Raw genomic sequence first — 23,343 nt, forward strand, 5'->3', positions numbered from 1 at the left:
CCATTCAGACATCCGCATGATTTTTTACGGATCCATGGATCGGATCCACAAAACGCATGCGGACGTCTGAATGGAGCCTTACAGGGGGGTTATCAATGACAGGGGGTGATCAGGGTAATCACCCCCTGTCACTGATCACCCCCCCTGTAAGGCTCCATTCAGACATCCGCATGATTTTTTACGGATACATGGATCGGATCCACAAAACGCATGCGGACGTCTGAATGGAGCCTTACAGGGGGGTTATCAATGACAGGGGGTGATCAGGGTAATCACCCCCCTGTCACTGATCACCCCCCCTGTAAGGCTCCATTCAGACATCCGCATGATTTTTTACGGATCCATGGATACATGGATCGGATCCACAAAACGCATGCTGACGTCTGAATGGAGCCTTACAGGGGGGTTATCAATGACAGGGGGGTGATCAGGGAGTGTATATGGGTGATCACCCGCCTGTCATTGATCACCCCCTGTAAGGCTCCATTCAGACGTCCGCATGTGTTTTGCGGATCCGATCCATGTATCCATGGATCCGTAAAAATCATGCGGACGTCTGAATGGAGCCTTACAGGGGAGTGATCAATGACAGGGGGGTGATCAATGACAGGGGGTGATCAGGGAGTGTATATGGGTGATCACCCGCCTGTCATTGATCACCCCCCTGTAAGGCTCCATTCAGACGTCCGTATGATTTTTTACGGATCCATGGATACATGGATCGGATCCACAAAACGCATGCGGATGTCTGAATGGAGCCTTACAGGGGGGTTATCAATGACAGGGGTGATCAGGGTAATCACCCCCCTGTCACTGATCACCCCCCCTGTAAGGCTCCATTCAGACATCCGCATGATTTTTTACGGATCCATGGATACATGGATCGGATCCACAAAACGCATGCTGACGTCTGAATGGAGCCTTACAGGGGGGTTATCAATGACAGGGGGGTGATCAGGGAGTGTATATTGGGTGATCACCCGCCTGTCATTGATCACCCCCCTGTAAGGCTCCATTCAGACGTCCGTATGCTTTTTGCGGATCCGATCCATGTATCCGTGGATCCGTAAAAATCATACGGACGTCTGAACGGAGCCTGACAGGGGGGTGATCAATGACAGGGCGGTGATCAATGACAGGGGGGTGATCAGGGAGTTTATATGGGGTGATCATGGGTGATCAGGGGTTTATAAGGGGTTAATAAGTGACGGGGGGGTGTAGTGTAGTGTAGTGTGGTGTTTGGTGCGACTGTACTGACCTACCTGAGTCCTCTGGTGGTCGATCCTAACAAAAGGGACCACCAGAGGACTAGGTAGGAGGTATATTAGACGCTGTTATGAAAACAGCGTCTAATATACCTGTTAGGGGTTAAAAAATTCGGATCTCCAGCCTGCCAGCGAGCAATCGCCGCTGGCAGGCTGGAGATCCACTCGCTTACCTTCCGTTCCTGTGAGCGCGCGCGCCTGTGTGCGCGCGTTCACAGGAAATCTCGGCTCACGCGAGATGACGCCAATCGGCGTTAGCGTAGCCTGGGAGCGCCGCGGAGATGACGCCTTTCGGCGTTAGCGTGGCGCCAAGTGGTTAAAGCTCAATCCTTATCTTACTGATAAGAATGTGGCTTAAATAAGTGTTTGTATGTATTAAGTAGTTTACAGATATCAAAGTGAAAGTACCATTCATACATCAAGAAAAACAGTTAACCCTTTGTGACAGAACAGCTCAGTATTTTTTTTTTATAAAGACCAATTGAAAAGATGATTTTTAGCCCAAAATTATTTAAAAAAATTGCGCCATACCTGTACATAACCTTTAGTGTAGATATGATTTGATAATTAGAGTTATTATGACATTAGTACGTTTTGGCAAGTTGTATTTCATGCTTATTTTTGCTTTCAGGTTGTGAGAATACAGTTTTGCTGTCTCAAAATAGCTGGAAAAAAAAAACTTCATAATATATATTTTTTATGACACACATGACATACATTCGAGCTGTGTGTGCAATTTTATACTCTGCATTGTGATATTAACCATGTGATGTCTGTGATAGTGCTTCTAGTCAGGATCAAGGATATGCGTATGGTTAGTTGCCATCTTCTCTGTTATATAGCCATACCATTTCTATCTTGTTTTTCACATTTCATGTTTTATAAAATGTAACTACCAAAGCATCAAATCAAAAAGATTTTTGGGGACATTTTAATTAGATATATACATACAAATTTCTGTACTACAGTATACCTATGAAGCTGAAGAAGCCATAGCAGTGCCGGTTACAGGCAGAATTCTATATTGTGATTTGTCAAAGTCGTTTAACTACTGAAGGTAATATTCACTTTTTTCAAAGGATCGTACAGAGACAATATCATAAAACCCCTTAAAGGGGTTGTATCACTTCAGTAAATGGCATTTATAATGTAGAGAGCGTTAATACAAACCACCTACAAATGTATTGTGATTGTCCATATTGCTTCTTTTGCTGGCTGGATTCATTTTTCCATCACATTATGCACTGCTTGTTTCCATGGTTACGACGACTCTGCAATCCATCAGCGGTGGCCGTGCTTGCACACTATAGGAAAAAGTGCTGGCCTCTCGGGTGACCGGGACCATGGGAGCGCACATAGGCTGGTGCTTTGTTTCTATAATGTGCAAGCACGACCACTGCGGCTGGACTGCAGAGTGGTCGTAACCTTGGAAACGAACATTGTATAATGTGATGAAAATATGAATCCAGCCAGAAAATGAAGCAATATGGATAATCACAATACATTAGTAAGTGCCTTGTATTAACTTCCTCTACATAATAAATGCTATTTGCTGAAGTGACACAACCTCTTTAAGTATCCTAAGGCTTTACTCAAATTACATTAGCAGTACATGTTCAGTGTAGGAACAGCCAATACACAGTGCTTGGAGCTTTCTGCTACTAACTCCATTAACTCTGTTTCTTAAAGGGGTTGTCCCACAAAAAATGTTCTTCAGTTTTCAAACCAGCACCTGGATCTGAATACTTTTGTAATTGCATGTAATTAAACATTTTGTATAGTCACTGAGTTATTCAATAAAATGTATCTGTATAGCGCCACCTGTTGTTTGTTTTTACTTATTTCTTTCTCCGACTCACTGAGAAGGACGCACATGCTCAGTTTCATCCCTTAACTGCTTCTTGAGCTGTGATAAGGAGAGCGCGGCAGCAGAATGGACACACCCCCTGAGCTGTGATAGGTAGAGCATGAACACGCCCCCTGAGCTGCAGCAGAAAAGACACTCCCCCTTGAGCTGTCAGCTTTATATAAATCTAGCAGAGCAATGAATGGGGAGATCTCTGGATCCATGAGAGGTACAAGGCTGGTTGTAGCTTTGGTAGAATGGTATTGTCATTTATTATATGTATTTTACATTAATCGTGGCATAATAACTTTAATGGAACCAGAGACTGCAGCAAACAGCTGATTGTTGGGGGTGCTGACTGTTGGACCCCCAGTGAAAAGATATTAATGACCTATTCTGAGGATAGGTCATCAATATCTGTAACCTGAACAAACCCTTTAAAGGCTGTAACACTTAACAAATGCTCTAATATCTTACCTAAAGAGGACCTTTCACTAGTTTAAAAAGTAAAAACTAACTATATCAGTGGGCAGAGCGGCGCCCAGGGGTCCCCCTGCACTTACTAGTATGCCTGGGCGCCGCTCCGTTCGCCCGGTATAGGCTCCGGTGTCTGCAGCTCCCTCTGTTGTACTGGGCGGAGTTTTTGTATTAGGGTTGTCCCTTGCTGCAGCGCTGGCCAATCGTAGCGCACAGCTCATAGCCTTGGACTCCCAGGCTATGAGCTGTGCGCTACGATTGGCCAGCGCTGGAGCGGCGCCCAGACATACTAGTAAGTGCAGGGGGACCTCTGGGCGCCGCTCTGCCCACTGATCTAGTTAGTTTTTACTTTTTAAACTAGTGAAAGGTCCTCTTTAAAGGGGTTATCTCATGATTAAATTTAAAACACTTAAATCAAATATCCTACAGAGCTCCCACCATTCATTGCCCCAATTGCTCTGCTCCATTTATTTCAGGCTGGCAGCTCAGGTGGTGTGTCCTTTCCCTGGAGGTGTGTCTTTTCTCGGGGGTTGTGTCCTTGCTGCTGAACCTCTCTCACTGTTACTGTCACAGCTTCCAGCTAGTGGCAGTTAAAGGATGGAAATAAACAGTGTGACCACCTGACTGATATTGAGATAGATGGAGAAATATGTTCCCGCATTGCTGAGAAAAATTATGTTTTAATATATGCAAATGAGCCTGTAGGAGCAATGGGGGCGTTGCTGTTACACCTAGAGGCTCTGCTCTCTTTGCAACTGCTACGCCCTCTCAACTTTGACAGGACCAAGCAGTGAAAATGTCATCAGGCCTGGTCCTGTCAATCAAAGTACGGAGGATGCAGAAGTTGCAAAGAGAGAAGCCTCTAGGTGTAATGGCAACGCCCCTATTGCTCCTAGAGGCTCATTAGCTGTACTCATTTGCAATGCTCGCCATTCAGGCACATATGAACATGGATGGACAAATTCCAGGTGTATTCCCTCTCACCACGTCGAGAGAAGACCGGGGTCCACAGACGCCCTTTCCTTTACAATGTCCTGTGGAACATCAGCGTGCGCTAATAGTGAAATACCGCTACTCAGATCTTATTGGAATGCGCTATTATACTCACAAGCGCAAGCAGGTTAAGGCGCATCAGGTGAAGTCAAGTCTCCTTTTCCCTTTGTATCAACTCATACGATATATAATCCTAGGGAAAGGGTTGCTTCCATAGTGAAATACCATCAATCAATGTATAAAAAGTAGTTTATTATACTATAGTACTATAATACTACTTATTATACTATATTGGGCTTTTTGAGGACGCAGAATATTTTTTATTATATGCATGTTTTAAAAAGACGCTTGTTAGTATAATAAACTTTTTATAACCTGCTTGCGCTTGTGAGTATAATAGCGCATTCCAATAAGATCTGAGTAGCGGTATTTCACTATTAGCGCACGCTGATGTTCCACAGGACATTGTAAAGGAAAGGGCGTCTGTGGACCCCGGTCTTCTCTCGACGTGGTGAGAGGGAATACACCTGGAATTTAAGAAGAGGGAAAACGCGCGTCTCATTTGTCCATCCATGTTCATATGTGCCTGAATGAACCCACATCACTTTGGAGACTCGCTGCACATTCCATCTATTTACGGACTGGAAGTATTTTATTGTTTTACATATGAACATGGGACCAACACAGATGCCTTCAGCAGCCAAGCGCACATGTAACAGGTCAGCCAGTGTCATAGATACCAATCTGCTGACAGATGCCCTTTAAGACCCCTAGCATTGTCCTAAATTAAGGGATGCTGGGACTAAATAAATAAAATCCATTAAACTTTATATTTCCTTTTATATTTCAGTATATTTGACATATAAAAATAATAATTTTATTTCATATAATCATATTACTCTTTTCTAACATGTTTTCCTTTAGAATGTAATATAGTAAAAAAATTATGTCTGAAACTTACCGCCACTATGTACCGCGGTCTGTACTGTATAGTGCCAAATAATCCCAATATAACAACTATTATATGAAGAAAATTTGCAAGGATTGGTGCCCACTGGTATCCAAGAAAGTCAAATATTTGCCTCTCCAATGCTGCCAACTGTAAGGAAACAGAAATAAATTAATCCTGAATATTGTGACATACTATAATGTAAAATAATGAAAAGAATAGTAAATGATTGGCTGCTGAATACAAAGCACAGTAAATTGCATTTTGTTTTCCCGACCACTAAAAGGATTCTATGGTTTGAACAAATGCTATTTAGATTGAAAATTCCCTGGAGAATTGATTGGGGGTCTTTCTGCTCATACACTGGAGACTATAGCAGTTTAACCTTACTGTTTGTAACCTGCTCAATAAGAAAAACGTATAGTTAAGCTTGTAGTAAGCCCCTAAGGATCCCATAGTGGTGGGTGATCGTATGTGCTGCTGTGTCTGGAAACACGTTAAAGAAACCATTTTATTCTAGACAAGTTTATGGCTAAGTGCAGGCCATCAATAAATATTTCTGGAAAACCACTTTAACTCTATATATACTGTAAGTAGGAAATTGTGGTCTTTGTATTGGAAAAACACAGCTCCAGCTGGTATAAAAATTTACTAAATGGGTTCTCCAGGATCAGAATAGGTCATCACTAGTGGGTCATTCTGTGGTGCTGTGAGAGGAGAAGCAGTGAACAGTCAGTGTGACCACATAGGTGGATAAGCCTCTTTATTGCCGTGAAGATCACGATTTCGGAAGACATTCATCGTAAATATCCCACCGACAGTTGCATCTGCTTCTGATCCCTCATCCATGGAATGATCTGCTTGCTTCTCTATCACATTGCTTTTTAATGGACTAGAAGTATCATCTGAAATTTCAAGCGGCTCAGCTTCCGTTGTTGACTTTTCAGTTGTTAACCTTTCATATTTCCTTGTATTTCTTGATTTGGCTGGTGACACCTTGCATCGTGACGACCGGCTCAAGTGGGTTTGAAGCGCTGAAGCAGGAACTCTTTCTTTCTCCTTAAATGATCCTCTGGAGGGACTGGACATCTCTTCTGAGGAACCATACACCCTGCGGCAGCACACCCAAGAACTGGATCTCGCCTATCAAGCCCTCAATAGTGTTACGCCTATTCTAGCGTAACCATACAAGGTGAGCCTTACACTTGCTCTATTGAGTAACCAGTGTGAACATACTACCCTATTGTGCGCCAACTCTTATCAAGCCCTAGGCACGTCCACAACCTCTGAAATCAATATGAGATCGACAGGGGTCTGACTCCAGGTGGGGGCAGCCAATCAGCTGTTTGAGGAAGCCACAGTGCTCACTGGAGTTCTGGTGAGTGCCATGGCCTCCTCATAGCTTACCAAGCACAGCACCATCCATTGGATAGCAGCTATGCTTGGTATTGCGGCTCAGCCCCATTCACTTGAATAGGGCTGAGCTGTGCCTAAACCATGTGACTGTTGAACAGGATGCCACATGGCTTAGGAAGAGACCTAAGCGCTCATAGACCACTAGGTAACATTCATACAGTTGATAGGCAGGAGTGCCAGGAGTCACCATGGCGTCACACCAATCAGATATTTATGACCTATAGCGCCATCAATAGCAAAATCACAGAGAACCCCTTTAAGAACTCATTCATGATTAAGCATTTTTAATTTGCTAGAAAGCTCCACTGAACATTAGCACATGATCTAATCACAAATTTCAAATTTACCCCAAGACAAGAGAATTCCTTTTACTTGGCAATGATGCCTGCTTGGTCATAGGCTTGGTAGTGTTGCCAGCAACAGGGGCCGACTGTTGCTTCAATTCAAGATCACCTAATTACTAACTTTGCTGGGCAGTTGCTATGCAACTGCCTTGCATCTAATCTGGGTTTGGTTATCATCTAACCTTGTCTGTGTAAGACACTCTCCTGTTTTGCAGTCCACTAGGGCCCCCAGGAATTCTCGTGGGGCTCGGCCTGTGGTGGACCCCATTGGAGTAGCGGGGCAGGTCATGCATATGCCTGCGGAATTTTCGGTTCCGACTCCTTTGCAGGCGGACGTGCCGACACAATCGCGTATCCATGCTGGGCCGCTTGAGCGTCCGCGCGCACGCTTGAGAGGAGGTTCGCAAAGGGTTACGCAGTCGAACGTACGCGCATCTTATTCGCTACGCCGGCCACAGACGGCGCGCTGGCAGCAGGTAAGTATGAAAATGTCAAGTGGGATAACCCCTTTAAGACCCTCCATTTTTGGAGCCTTTTTTATTTTATCAATGTCTTTTTACCAAAGTGGTCTCACTAGAACTCTCTACAACGGGAGCCCAATCTCCCTCTTTCTACTAGTTATTCCTCTAGCTTTGTAGCTGAGCATCCTACTGGCTTTTCCTACCTCCACCCCACACTAGTGACTCATTTTGAGGCTTTCAAAAATCAGGACCTATAAATTCTTCACTTCTGACGTCCTCGCTAGCACTGCCAATGTCAATGTATTACTTAGACAAAGGATTCATTCTCCCCACATTCATATTTTTCTTTTGGAAACATTGAACTACAGGTTATATCATTTTCCAGGTTATAGACAACTCCAGAAATGTCAACCCTATTGCACACTTTTGAGTCATCAGCAACAGCAGGCAAACCATACCTTCCAAACCTTCTCCTACGTTACAACATATTAAAAAAAAATGACACTTTACAACAAAATAAATGCTGGAGGGGGGGGGGGGGGGGGAATTTATCAGGTCATGTACTCCAAAACTCTGGGTTCAAAAAGTCATAAAATATGGTTTTGTGATTTTTATATATTTTTTTGTAAAACTGAGATGATAAACCTCTTGCAATGACTTGGCACTCCAGTCCTTCAGCTAAGCGCTCAGTGTCTTCTACACAATTCATACTATGGTTCTAATTGTTTATGATAAATAACCTTTCCAGAGCTCAAACCACTATCTTTTCATTCACACTCCGCATTTTGTGGTATCCTGTAAAGATGTACAACCTGTCAGTTTTTCACAGCTAATAAGTTATATAATGAAAAATAATGTATTTTCCCCTCCATTTGAAATGTATGACTACAAATCGTTCTATTCACCAGAGAGTTTGCAAAATGAAAATATAGCATTAGTCAGCAGCATGAAAGTCAGCACGCCATAATATAGGGACAATGTAAATGTTAATTACGCTCAGTAGTGCTAATGTATCATTTGCTAAGCCTCATTGCTTTGCTTATAATGAGCTGCTTAATCAGTCAACATGAAAACTCTGCATTTCTGATCAAAAACGTTTTGTACGAAGAAGCCAAACTTGTGAATTGCAGTAATGTATGGCACACGAAGCCGTGTCACCATGCCGATCGGCGTGAGATCAAAGACAAAAGGGGCACATTTTAAATACAGTACAGAGCAGAGAATAAATAACACTTTCCAGTAGCTGATAATTATGTGATCTTGATCGATTGTGGCTACTGTTTGACACCATGAAAGCAAAGCTTCATACCTAGTGAGGAGTGAGCATGCTCGGCTGAACTGCTGTTCGGCTCGAGCATCGCTATGCTTGGCAGATCAGAGGGATCGGCCGAATAATTCGGGTTCTCAAATACAATTTAATACAATGGAAGTCAATGGGAGACAACTAGGCACCCCCTGCTCGGAAGAGAAGAGGGTGTCAGGTTCATAAAAAAAGTTTGAAATTGATGGAAACCCTATCAAAATGGTTTGGCAACAGCATTAAGAGGATAGCTGGATGCGTCTTAGATTCCTATTATGTACAACATACAACAACACAAAGGTTATATGTCAAAAGCCGGGTATGTGCCCAATCTATTCAGGAGATAGATAACAGCCAGCATACCTTACAATGGCAGCTTTGTGCACTATGAGACATTCCAAACCAGTTCTCATCTGACTGAGAACCAGTAAACCTCAAAATTATTTTGCATCTGTTGGATGGCTTGGGTGGACCTGCACACCTAGATCAATATCATTAGGGCGACAGTTTTCTGATTGTCCTAACATAATATTCAATAACCTTTCTATACAGTTTTGTCATGTAAAAACTAATTTGCATACATGGAAGACTCCAGGAAGGCGGGCTGACCCATAATGCCATGCATGCAGCCAATCAGCAGCCAGCCAGCCCTGTAATGTCACAGCCCTATAAATACGGCAGCCATTTTATATTCTGCCATTTTCCAGCGTTCTGAGTGCAGGGACAAATGTGAGAAGGCGCTAGGGACAGCAATTGGAAAAACTTAATTGTAAAAAAAACTGAAAGAACGATTTATAAGTGCAGGGAAAGGATAGAGAGAAATCATTTCACAGCATATTAGTGCAGGGAGAGACGTCAGAAGGCGCTAGGGACAGTGCTAGAAAAGCGATTTACAAGTGCAGCGAAAGATTATTTGGGAATTCAAATAGCCATTATACAGCTCTGTTATTCAGGCAATTTGTTCTTGGGGTGCAAGTGCTAAGTTGAAAAGCCTTTAGTGGCTTATATCTTTTCAAACAAGAAAAATATATACGCAGTTAACTTCTGACGGTTATGTGTTGAAAGCGTACAAAAATTTAAAAATATACGCACTTTACTGGTGCATTTATTTGTGGCAAAAGCGTTTAGTGGCCTATTTCAGTACAAAAATAAAAATACATTCTCACAGTGATCCAGACAAAAAAAAATACCTAGAACCCATTGGCTACTGAACTGAAAAATACATATAATTATAATTTAAAAAGACTTGGAGGAGAACATGAGACAGTAGTGAGCCAGCTCTACATACAGCATACTTCCTGCCAGAACTAGGAAACATATAGGAGTCTACAGCAACACATACCTCTTCCATCCATTGACATCCTTTGTTTGACCCAGACCGCCATGACATATTCTTTCAGCCGCATCTAGGCTCTGCAGAGTTTGTTAAAAACATGTTAGATTTCTTAATTTTTCTTTAAGCCCCACCCTGGTTTTCCAACAATGTCATCCTGCTGTCCCTCCCAGCCCTGTGCCTACTGTGCTCCCCAATGCCCCTGCTGAAAAAATAGTGACCCCAGTAGATATAGTGTCCCTATGGTGCCTCCAGCAATTATAATGCCCCCTAAAGTGCCCTCCCCCAGTAATAATAATGTCCACTAAAATGCCCCCAGTAATAATAATAGAACCCTATATTGTGCTCCTAGTAGTAATGCCTGTATAGTGTCCCCTGTTATGTCCCTGTAATAGAAATGCCCCTACAGTGCCTCCAGCATTAATATTTCCTATTTTACCCCAGGTAAAAATGCCATTATAGTGCCCCCTATATGTCCCTTAGTAGTAATGCCCATGTACAAAAAAATCCTGCTAGAGAGCCCCAGGATTAACCCCCCCCCCCCCCAGTGCATCCAGTAATGCCCCATATAGTGCCCTCATAAAAAAAATACCCTGGTAATGCCCCCTATAGGGCCTCAGTGTTAAAAGTCCCCATAGCCACCAGTAATGGCCCTTATACTGTCCCCTGTATAAAAAATTCCTCTAGAGTGCCCCAATTATGCTACCAGTTATGTCTCCCACCGTGCACCCCAGTATTAATGTCCCCCAACGTGCCTCTCCATTAGTAATGTCCCCCACAGCGCCCTCCACTAGCAAAGCCCCCCACAGTTCCCTTTCAACAGTAAAGCCCCCCCCAGTTCCCTTCCAGTAGTAATGTCCCCCAAAGTGTCCCTTCAGTATTATGTCCCCAATGCCCCCTGCAGTGTTATCCTTCCAGTTAGTAAAGGCCCCCAAGTTGGCAGTGAAAAAAAACTAATACTCCCCTGTATCCCATGTTCGCTGGTGTTCACAATGCAGGCCACAACCACTTCTGGTCTATGGCCACATCGCTTCACTGTGTACTGGCGCAGGCAGGCGTGATTATGTCATCACACATGCGCCAGCCGTGATGACATCATCACGCACGCCTGCGTGGGTATTTACTACCTCATAGGCTTCAGGCTTTCTAAGCCTAAAGCCTATGAGGTTGATCGGCAGCAGGGCAGAGAACTATCATCTCCTGTGCCCCGCCGCAGTATTGAACTGCAGAGCTGCAGAGGCGGGTGTAGTCACAAATGGCGACAAGACCAAAAAATCTTGTCGCCATTTGTAAATTCTAAGTCGCATTGGGGACCATTCTGGTCGCCATCTGGAGCACTGTTCTCAGTTCACTTCTGCAGTTATATGTATTTACTGGATTTTCTCAGTTCACTTCTGCAGTTAATTGGGGTGCAAGCGTACAGAAAGAAAAAAATATACGCACTTCACTAGTGCAGTTATTTGTGGCAAAAGCATTTAGCGGCCTATTTCATTATAGAAATAAAAAAAATATACGCACTTCACTCGTGCAGTAATTTGTGGCAAAAGGGTTTAGTGGCCTATTTCAGTACAAAAATGAAAATATATACGCACGTCGGAGGTTATATGTGTTGAATGAGTGGCCTATTTCAGTACAAAAAGAAAAATACATTCTCAGTTCACTTCTGCAGTTATATGTGTTGAAAGCATGGCTGGGAGTCAGCAGGGTGGCAGCAGTGGGAGGTCGGGAGCCAAATGTGCCCGGGGTAGACCACCTGCTGTGCAGCAGCCTACCTGCCCGTGAAGTAGTGGTGCAGGGGTTCACAGAAGCAGTGGCGGTAGCAGTCAGTCAGTGCGGACTGTTGGAAGGTAAATCACCTACTCGGCGGTGTGGCAGTTTTTTGTTAAGCTGCTGGAGGTTAACGTGGCCATATGTAGAATATGTGGGCAGAAGGTGAAGTGTGGCAAGGGTGCCAATGTTGGCACCACATCCCTGCATCAACATATGCAGCGTCACCATATGTGGTATCCTGATGCTTCTACTGCCATCTCCACACTATGTCACCTTGCCACTCTGTGGTGTCCTGCTGCTGCTGCCACCATCTCCATACTAGGTCACCTTGCCACTCTGTGGTATCCTGATGCTGCTTCTGCTGCTACTGCCATCTCCACACTTGGTCATCTTGCCACTCTGTGGTATCCTCCTGATGCTGTTACTGCCATCTCCACACTATATCACCATGCCACTCTGTGGTATCCTCCTGATGCTGCTGCTGTCGCCACCTCCAGACTCGGTCATTGTGCCACTCGGTGGCCTCCTCATAATGCTGAAACCTCCAGATAGTGTCAGTGTGCCATCCGGTGGCCGCCTCATACTGCTGACACCTCCACAATCTCTCGTCGTCGTGCTACTCTGGCCTCCCAGTCCTCATGCTGCTGACACCTCCACACTTTGTGTTCGTGTTACTCTTTGGCCTCCTCATGCTGCTGCTACCTCCACAATCACTCGTCGTCGTGCTACTCTGGCCTCCTCATGCTGCTGACACCTCCATAATCTCTTGTCGTTGTGCCACTCTGTGGCCTCCTGATGCTGCTGCCTCCTCCAGACTCTGTCATTACCCCACTCTATGGTCTTCTCATGCTGCTTCTACCTTTTCACTATGTCATAGGTCCACTCCGTGGACATTTTTTATGCTGTTCCCACCCTCCCCACTTCATGACTGGGCCACTATTTTGCCTTTCGGCCTGGCTGACATCATGATTTATTTGACCTTTCTTCTTATCTGTCATAAGGAAGGAAAAATGAGATGCACAACGAACCTGTCTGTGTAGCAGCTGTAAGGCCTGTATGGTCCCATCAGAATTGACTTATGATTTGGTAGCCAAAAGCAGGAGTGGGTAGAAAACACAGAAAACTTGCAAATATTCCATTCACATGTCATCTCTGTTTTAGATCAACTCCTGTCTTTTTTTTTTGCATTTATCAATACTGATGGATTATTGAGCAAATGCTGACCGAGTGAAGGCAGATGCTCCACAGACAGGATCCGTTTTTTTTGTGGGTTACTGTTCTGACGGATCAGAGGAAGGACAAATTAATCACTGACGTCAACACAAACTTACTGCTGACACCCTCTCTACTCTGTTAGGGGGGCACTACTTGTATAAGCGTTTAATAGAACAGGTTCTGTAGACATCTATGTGGAATCAGCTGATGACGGTGTAAAAGAAGTGCGCTTCTTCTTGGCGCTAACATTGACCTGTAAGGCTGAATTCATACGTGAGTTATTTGGTCAGTTTTGGCCCCGTGACTGCCCTAATAAGTGAAGTGTGCAGTGATTCTAAGAATGACGCCTGTCATCTGCATGTTATATGGACTCACAATATTTTTTCACTACCAAAGCAGACTCCCTATGCGTGTTACTGCAAGGCACAGTGTTCTACACCCCTATAAAGGCTCTCAGCAGCCAGGAAATAGCTGTTTTTTTACATAATATATTTGCAGTATATATTTGGATATATTATGTAAATATATTTGGATCGAACCGAATTTTTGAAAAATTCGCTCATCTCTAATTACAACAATACCACATATGTATAGGTTTCATATGTTTAAATACTGAAAAAATAAATGAAAACTTCATCAGACATTTTGACACTTTTTTCCATTCCGCAATTCAACGTATTGGAAAAATATCTGTATATTTTAATAAAAAAAATTTTTTTTTAATTAAAAATGTTGTAGCCACTCTAGGAGGCTAAAATGACCAATACTTTGTTTTTTAAAAAAAATATTACTATACTCCCATAGAGAATATAGAAATACATGGATTGAGGTTCTCTTATGTTGGCCTGTTTGAAATAGCAGAGACTCCCCGACTCCGCACGTGCAGCGGGAGACATGTTTAAAGATCACACCAGCACCGTACATGTATGGCGCTGGTAGCAAAGGGGTTAAGCAGTGTACTAATTATGGGAAGTTAATCTGCCCATGTAAAAGGCCCTTACTATATCTTCTTTAAATAGCTTGATTTTTCATTACTTCATTCCTGGGGATGACTATTTTTAATTCTGTGTACACTTCTTAAAATCATATCAATTTGCTCCTTGTCTTAACCGTGTTCATATAAAGCAGATGTCAATGTATATGAGAAACTGCTATTTGTTTCCTTCATTTTTCAGGTTCAGTCACATGAAAATTTATAGGATTCTCTTTGAAAGCAAACAGCAAGTGAGCTGTCCAAAAAATTTAACTTTCACTAGGTTCATTAACTCTTCTTACAGACGCTCATGTCCACTTCTATCCGGGGATCTTCCACATGAGTGCTCTGGCAGAAAACCAGAAGTAATACGGCATACTTTAGATCTCTGCAAAGAAACGCTTGGACCATTCACACAGGTGACAATATATATATACACATATATACACACGAGGCACAGAGGCTCAAAAAGTATACATCTGACCTTCAGTTCCTATATAATAACTTTATACAACATCATAGTGCATAGTGACTGGATAAGAAAACAATCAGACTCTAGTCACATGTAATAAGCATGTAAAGAAGGTATATGTACAGTCAGCAAAAAATCCAGACATTTTCAATACTGCAAAAACACACATTATAGTGTACAGTCGTGGCCAAAAGTTTTGAGAATTACATAAATATTGGAAATTGGAAAGGTTGCTGCTTAAGTTTTTATAATAGCAATTTGCATATACTCCAGAATGTTATGAAGAGTGATCAGATGAATTGCATAGTCCTTCTTTGCCATGAAAATTAACTTAATCCGAAAAAAACCTTTCCACTGCATTTCATTGCTGTCATTAAAGGACCTGCTGAGATCATTTCAGTAATCGTCTTGTTAACTCAGGTGAGAATGTTGACGAGCACAAGGCTGGAGATCATTATGTCAGGCTGATTGGGTTAAAATGGCAGACTTGACCTGTTAAAAGGAGGGTGATGCTTGAAATCATTGTTCTTCCATTGTTAACCATGGTGACCTGCAAAGAAACGCGTGCAGCCATCATTGCGTTGCATAAAAATGGCTTCACAGGGAAGGATATTGTGGCTACTAAGATTGCACCTCAATCAACAATTTATAGGATCATCAAGAACTTCAAGGAAAGAGGTTCAATTCTTGTTAAGAAGGCTTCAGGGCGTGGTGTCCAGCAAGCGCCAGGATCGTCTCCTAAAGAGGATTCAGCTGCGGGATCGGAGTGCCACCAGTGCAGAGCTTGCTCAGGAATGGCAGCAGGCAGGTGTGAGCGCATCCGCACGCACAGTGAGGCGAAGACTTTTGGAAGATCGCCTGGTGTCAAGAAGGGCAGCAAAGAAGCCACTTCTCTTAAATAAAAACATCAGGGACAGATTGATCTTCTGCAGAAAATATGGTGAATGGACTGCTGAGGACTGGGGCAAAGTCATATTCTCCGATGAAGCCTCTTTCCGATTGTTTGGGGCATCAGGAAAAAGGCTTGTCCGGAGATGAAAATGTGAGCGCTACCACCAGTCCTGTGTCATGCCAACAGTAAAGCATCCCGAGACCATTCATGTGTGGGCTTGCTTCTCATCCAAGGGAGTGGGCTCACTTACAATTTTGCCCAAAAACACAGCCATGAATAAAGAATGGTACCAAAACACCCTCCAACAGCAACTTCTTCCAACAATCCAACAACAGTTTGGTGAAGAACAATGCATTTTCCAGCACGATGGAGCACCGTGCCATAAGGCAAAAGTGATAACTAAGTGGCTCGGGGACCAAAACTTTGACATTTTGGGTCCATGGCCTGGAAACTCCCCAGATCTTAATCCCATTGAGAACTTGTGGTCAATCCTTAAGAGGCGGGTGGACAAACAAAAACCCACTGATTCTGACAAACTACCAAGACGTGATTATGAAAGAATGGGTTGCTATCAGTCAGGAATTGACCCAGAAGTTGATTGAGAGCATGCCCAGTCGAATTGCAGAGGTCCTGAAAAAGAAGGGCCAACACTGCAAATACTGACTCTTTGCATAAATGTCATGTAATTGTCGATAAAAGCCTTTGAAACATATGAAGTGCGTGTAATTATATTTCACTACATCACAGAAACAACTGAAACAAAGATCTAAAAGCAGTTTAGCAGCAAACTTTGTGAAAACTAACATTTGTGTCATTCTCAAAACTTTTGGCCACAACTGTAATGTGTAAACTTTAATTTTTCCTGCCACTTAAAACCCAATAGCGATACGTATCCTTTTTTATTTTTATTGTTTTTTATTTTATTTTCTGAACATGATTATGGGGGCAGCCATATTGCCTGAGCTGTTCTTAACAGTGTTTCGAGAGATGTTTTACAACAGCCACCATGGTTTATAGACACAATAGTCTGAGGTGGACTCATTGACTTCTATGGGAGAGTTTTCTAGGCATGCTTTGTGTGATCTGTGCAGAGGTCAGGAGGGAGTAGATAAGCTGTGATATCACCTCTTGTGATTGGTGGATCCTGCGTTCTCTATATAAAGGTATTATCTGTCATTGTCTGCCGCACCGCCCGCCTCCCGCACTGCCCGCAATCCCCCCTGCACCTCCCACCGGGATAAAATCATTTAGGGGTGCGGGGGGGGGGGGTAAATATATATTTTAGGAATACTAAAGTTTCTGATCCCCGTGGTCCGGGACCACGGGGATCAGAACTTGCAGAAAGCGCAGCAAACCGCAGGTCTGAATTGACCTGCAGTTTTCTGTGATCGCCGGCATGGGGGGGACACGGGACCCCCCCGCACATTTAGCCTAGGTGCCTGCTCAATGATTTGAGCAGGCACCGGGTTCCAATCACCGCCAGCCGGGCTGCAGTGATCGAAAATACACAGGGCGTACAGGTACGCCCTGTGTCCTTAAGTACCAGGACATAAGGGCGTACCTGTACGCCCTGTGTCCGGAAGAGGTTAAAAAAAATATATATTGTAAGCATTCAATGGGTAAGGTCGTTGATGGTAAGTATGTATCACTTAGGCTGCTGCTCTGTGATATAAGTCCCGGAGGTAGGTTGTGACCAGTGATGCTAGATCACTGAGTTTGTGGTAGATGGAGTTTGGGTCTGGGATTTAGGAGTGACTGAAGACCTTGGGTGGGAAGGTCACTCCCATACTCCATCCCGGGTGTTCCTACCACAACCAGGTGGAAACAAATTAAAAGGCACGCTGCCAGCAGTGTGTGTGCGCTGGTCTGAGAGAAAGACCCCCGGACAAGACCACTATTCAAAGTGGAATATCTTGGTGAAACCTACAAGCTGGTCTGAAGCCTATATCACCACATTATTTTTTATTTTTTTCATGAACTGTCATTTTGTTTGCTGAAGCAAGCCTGTATCGTTTTGCCGTGTATGTCCAATAAACCCTGGATAAAGAGACTGTCTGAATGGTCCCGTCTCACTATATATATATATAGAAAGTGACATAGAAGACTAAGAAAAAACACCAAAAATGTTTTAAAAATATATTTAACATAAAAACTTGACAAAAAAATAGTAAATTTTCTGTTGACACATTCCCTTTAAGGTATATCTTTGTTAATGAAAGTTAACCCCTTAGTGACCACTGATACGTGTTTTTACGTCGGTCACTAAGAGGCCTTAGGCTGGGCCACCGCTTTTTTACGGCTGCCTAGTCTAAGCGCTGCATGGATCCCCCGTGCAGCGGGGATCGGGGACCTAACTCTAACATGACAACCTCGTCCCTGATCTAACAGTCCGGACCGGCAGGAGTGCCGATCCGGGCTGTTTAACACTTTACATGCCACGGGCAATGGTGCCCGCCGCATGTAAAGTGGTGACAGAGGGAGCGGACGCCCTTTGTCTCCCATCGGCACCGAGCAAATGCGATCGCAGGGTGCCAATGTGTGTGAAGGCTGGCAGGGGTCTGATGAAGGCCCTCTCTGGCGCAGCCTGCTGGTCCATGTTAGAATAGCATTGGTATTAAAATTCAATGCACTATAGGGATAGTGCATTGCATTTTAAAAGCAATCAAAATACTGTCTGTTATATTCCCCTTGTGGGACTATAAAAACATTTATTAAATAAAAAAATGAAAAAAATTGCTAAAAAAAATCTCCTCCATATGTTTGGTATTGCCACGTCTGTAATGACCCGGACTACATAAATATCATGTAAATTATACCCTGTGAACGCCATAAAAAATAAATAAAATAAAAATTACTGAATTGCTAATTTATTCTTAGTTGCCACGAAAAAAACAACTAGCGATCAAAAAGCGTAATTTACTCCAAAATGATACCAATGAAAAATACAGGTCGTACCGCAGAAAACATAGAAAAACTAAAAAAAAAAACACTATATGTATTTGGTATCACTGTAATTGTACTGACCCAGAGAATAAAGCTATTATGTTATTTATACCGAAAAATTTATGCTGTAAAATTTATAACGCAAAAAAGCAGTGGCAGTATTGCCAGAAAGAGTTAATAAAAGTTAATCAGAAAGTTGTGTACCGCAAAATGGCGCCATTAAAAAGTATAGCTTTTCCCGCAAAAAACAAGCCCTCATACAGCTATATAGACGGAAAAATAAAAAAGTTATAGCTCTTGGAACGCGACGATGAAAAAAGGAAGACAAAAGCTTGGTCAGTAAGGCCCAAAACAGGCTGGTCACTAAGGGGTTAAAGGGGGTCATGCCATTAAAGGGTTTCTACCACTTTGATTTCACATAATTAGGTGTCAGACACTAGCGATCCGCTAGTGTCTGCTCTGCCAAACTATCCTGCTATAATAGCTTTTGGGGCAGCCGTTTACCTAAAAAAAGAACTTATATTGATATGTAAAGGACCCTCTAGGTGCTATGGGGGCGTCATTAGCACCTAGAGGATCGGTCTACCTTCTCAAGATGCCGCCGCCCAGCGCCTCCCTCCAGCCCGCCCATCTGCTTCAGAATGCATCAAACGGACGACTTCACGCGCATGCGCCGTGCGCGGCTGTATTCGGCGCATGCGCAGTGAATGTCCGACCGCTTCCCTGCTCAGACATCTCCACTGCGCCTGCACCGATGACGTCATAGTGCTCCATCGGCGCAAGCGCAGGCCTTTTCACTGTTTACCGCAGGCCCAGTGACGTCACGACTGGTATCACTGGCCTGGGCAGGGCTAAGCTCCATTCAAGTGAACAGAGTTTAGCCCCGCCCAGGCCAGTGATACTAGTCGTGACGTCACTGGGCCTGCGGTAAACAGTGAGAAGGCCGCGGCGCTGCTGGAGCGCCGCTGCCTTCTCAAACAGCCGATCAGAAGCTGATGATCATCTATCCAGAGGATAGAGCATCACTTTAAACAAACTGCAGAACCCCTTTAACTCCTCCAGGCTAACTAGTATTTACACATTCTGCATTTGGTGCATATTTTTGCACAAACTTCTCATCGGTAAATTCAAGTGAATAGAGTGTGAAGCTGATGTCCTATGACTCTGCAAAGTTTACACATCGGGGGGAGATTTATTAAACCGTTGTAAAGTAGAACTGGCTTAGTCACCCATAGCAACCAATCAGATTCCACCTTTCATTTTCGAAAGGAGCTGTGAAAAATGAAAGGTGGAATCCGATTGGTTGCTATGGGCAACTACGCCAGTTCTACTTTACACCAGTTTGATAAATCTCCCCCATAGTGCCTGCGTATACACCGTCTGCGGTGACCAAGATCAGAAACGTCTCTGTTAAACTTATGTTCTACTAGATTGCTCTCTGTCTGCGCTTTCTGTATTTCCTTCAGATTTCTTAAACCCTCAAGCACATTAAAATTCTTTCTCCCTTGCAGAGAGCTCCAAAGCTATTGAAAGTGTTTTTCAGATCTGTTCATGTTTTTAACTTCAGTAGCTGAGTAAATTGAATCTACAGCACTTTTAAAGTGACACCAAAAGAAATGCATAAAAGTGTAGAATAAAATAAAAATAAAAAAAGCCTCGTCTGGATTGAGATATAATCAGTTGAATGTTACAGATCAAAAGCCTGAGATTGCGTTCTAACTTTTAGAAGCACGATGTTCATATCAAAGACGTTGTGAAGACTCCAAATCATTTACATGATCCATTCCTTTTGGGGGAAAAAAGAGTAACGCTGGGTATTTCTGAACCAGTCTTAGGGTACTTTCACACTTGCAGCAGAGGATTCCGGCAGGCAGTTCCATCGCCAGATCCGGCAGTCCGGACGCAAACTGATTGCATTTGTCAGACGGATCCGGATGCAGATCCGTCTGACAAATGCATTGAAATACCGAATCCGTCTCTCCGGTGTCATCCGGAAAAACTGATCCGGTATTTTTAAAGGTCTGCGCATCCGTTTTGCCGTACCACTTATTGGCACTAATACACTTCAATGTAAATTAATGTCGGATCCGGCATTCCGGCAAATGTTCAGTATTTTTGGCCGTAGAGAAAACTGCAGCATGCTACAGTATTTTCTCCGGCCAAAAAAACGTAAGAGGGACTGAACTGCATTCAGAATGATCTGTTTTCTTCCCGGTATTGAGCCCCTGTAACGGAAAAATACCAGCTTACAGATTGTTACATTGTATAACAGAAATTCTTACAATGTTTAAGATGGATGCACACAAAACATAAGGAAATTTAAGGAATCTGTTCTTAAAGGGGTTGTCTCATCTCGCCGTTACTAAGGCGAGATAGGACACAGTTCCAACCACCTCCCGGCTGGGAAACAGCAGAGTTCTCCAGCGCTCTGCTGTTTCAGTAGCTCTCATTGCCGTGCATGAGAGCTACAGATACAGTGTAGCACAACAAGCTATGTTGTTCCTAAAAAGGGTTGGGCCATCACAGACAATGGGGGCATATCGCTAGGATGAGATCAGACAACCAATTTAAAGAGGTTTTCCAGAATTGTTCGACAGTCTGTTCAGTGGGTGTCCATCATCCAGGACCCCCACCGAACAGCCGTTAGAGAAGACACTGGCGAGCGCAGCGGCTTTTTCTAGGCCATGAGATGTCATGTTCATCAGCCACATGGCCTAGGCTCAGCTCAGCCCCAAAGTAGTGAATGGGGCTGAGCTGTGATACCAAGCCGCTATACAATATATGGTGCTGTGCATGGTGAGCTGAGAGAAGTCTGTGGCGCTGCTGCGAATGTTGATGCCTTCACAAACAGCTGATTGGTGGGATCCCAGGTGTCGGACTCGGACCCCTACGATTAGACACTGATGACCTATGTGGAGGATACGTTACTAGTGAGAAAATCCTGGAAAACCCTTTTAACATGAAACATAGTTTATAGAAAATAAATATATAAAAGTCCAGTCAGCTCACCGTGCTTACATAAGTCCTCCCCAAATGTGTGTGTGGTGGCCTCAGAAGCCAATGATATGAAATACATTTATATAAAAGCCGGCACCAATCAAGAGCCAATGTTTTCAGTATTATTAAATGATCCATACTTCATACATAAGGTCCCATAAAAAACACTTATGCTTTTCGATCAATCCTAGATCTTAGTCACAGCTTGCATCACAGTAGATCCAGCATTACATACCCCACCAGGCCTCAGCCAATCTTTTTCGGCAGAACGGTTACAAATAAGATTCATGCATATTATAAAAAAAATATAAAACAACCCCTACCACATTTATGTAAAAATATGAACATTACAAAAAACAGAAAACAAGCCCAGATTTTCCACTGTGACTCATACTATGAGTAACATCAAGGATTGATCGAAACGCGTAAGCTTTTCTTTTCTGGGATCTGACGTATGGATTAAACCTGAAAATGCTGGATCTTGAGTAGTGTTGACTTCTCTATGAATTTACTTTACAGAAGATGTAGCAGAACAATACAATTATTATTATTATTATTAAAGCGCCATTTATTCCATAGCGCTGTACATATGATAAGGGGTGCACATACATAATACACACAATTGCATTAATCATAAACAAGACGAGTTACAAACTGGTACAGAAGGAGAGAGGGCCCTGCCCGTGAGGGTTTACAATCTACATGGTATGGGAGAAGGACACAGTAGGTGCAGGTGAAGTTGGTCATGGCGGTATAGAGGCAGCAAGGTCACTGGTTGTAGGCTTGTCTGAAGAGGTGGGTTTTCAGGTTTCTTTTGAAGGATTCCACTCTAGGTGAGAGTCTGATATGTTGGGGTAGCGAGTTCCAAAGTGTGGTGGATGCACAGGAGAAATCTTGGAGGCGATTGTGGGAAGAGGTGATAACAGGAGAGGAGAGAAGGAGGTTTTGTGAGGATCGGAGAGTGCGTGTGGGGATGTATCGGGAAAGTAGCTCAGAGATGTAGGGAGGGGACACGTTGTGGACGGCCTTGTATGTATTTGTTAGTATTTTGAACTGAATTCGCTGGGCAATGGGGAGCCAGTGAAGGGATTGGCAGAGGAGTAACAGGGTGGGAGGTGGATTAGTTGGGCAGCAGAGGTGAGGATAGATTGGAGGGGTGCAAGAGTGCTAGATGGAAGGCCACAGAGAAGAATGTTGTAGTAGTCTAGGCAGGAGATGATGAGGGCATGTACAAGCATTTTTGCAGATTCAAAGTTAAGGAAAGCATGGATGCATATGTTTTTGAGTTGGAGGCGGCAGGTGGTGGAAAGGGCATGGATGTGCGGTCGGAAGGAGAGAGCAGAATCCAAGGTCACTCCAAGGCAGCGGACTTTGTTGACTGGGGAGAGTGTGCAGCCATTGATCGTGATAGATAGGTCTGTTGGGGGGGTTGAGCAAGATGGGGGGAAAGATGATGAACTCTGTTTTATCCATATTAAGTTTTAGAAAGCGAGAGGAGAAGGAGGATATGGAAGATAGACATTGTGGGATTCTGGATAGTAAGGTGGTGATGTCTGGACCAGAGAGGTAGATTTGTGTATCGTCAGCATAAGAGTGATACTGAAAGCCATGGGACTCTATGAGATGTCCCAGGCCAAAAGTGTAGCTAGAGGAGAGCAGGGGTCCTAGGACAGAGCCTTGTGGGACACCAACAGAGA

The 23,343-nt window shown here is 43.6% G+C and overlaps 1 protein-coding gene across 1 annotated transcript in view; it reads right to left on the reverse strand.

Annotated features, from left to right (window-relative positions):
- NKAIN3 (sodium/potassium transporting ATPase interacting 3) overlaps positions 1-23,343 on the reverse strand; it is a 589,073-nt gene that overhangs the window by 216,678 nt on the left and 349,052 nt on the right. Inside the window, exon 2 of the mRNA XM_044295284.1 lies at positions 5,543-5,680. Coding sequence (XP_044151219.1) covers positions 5,543-5,680 — 138 coding nt within the window. The remainder of the gene's footprint in view (positions 1-5,542; positions 5,681-23,343) is intronic.

The sequence above is a fragment of the Bufo gargarizans genome, chromosome 5 (genome assembly GCF_014858855.1).
Source record: "Bufo gargarizans isolate SCDJY-AF-19 chromosome 5, ASM1485885v1, whole genome shotgun sequence".
NCBI classification, from domain to species: Eukaryota; Metazoa; Chordata; class Amphibia; order Anura; family Bufonidae; genus Bufo; species Bufo gargarizans.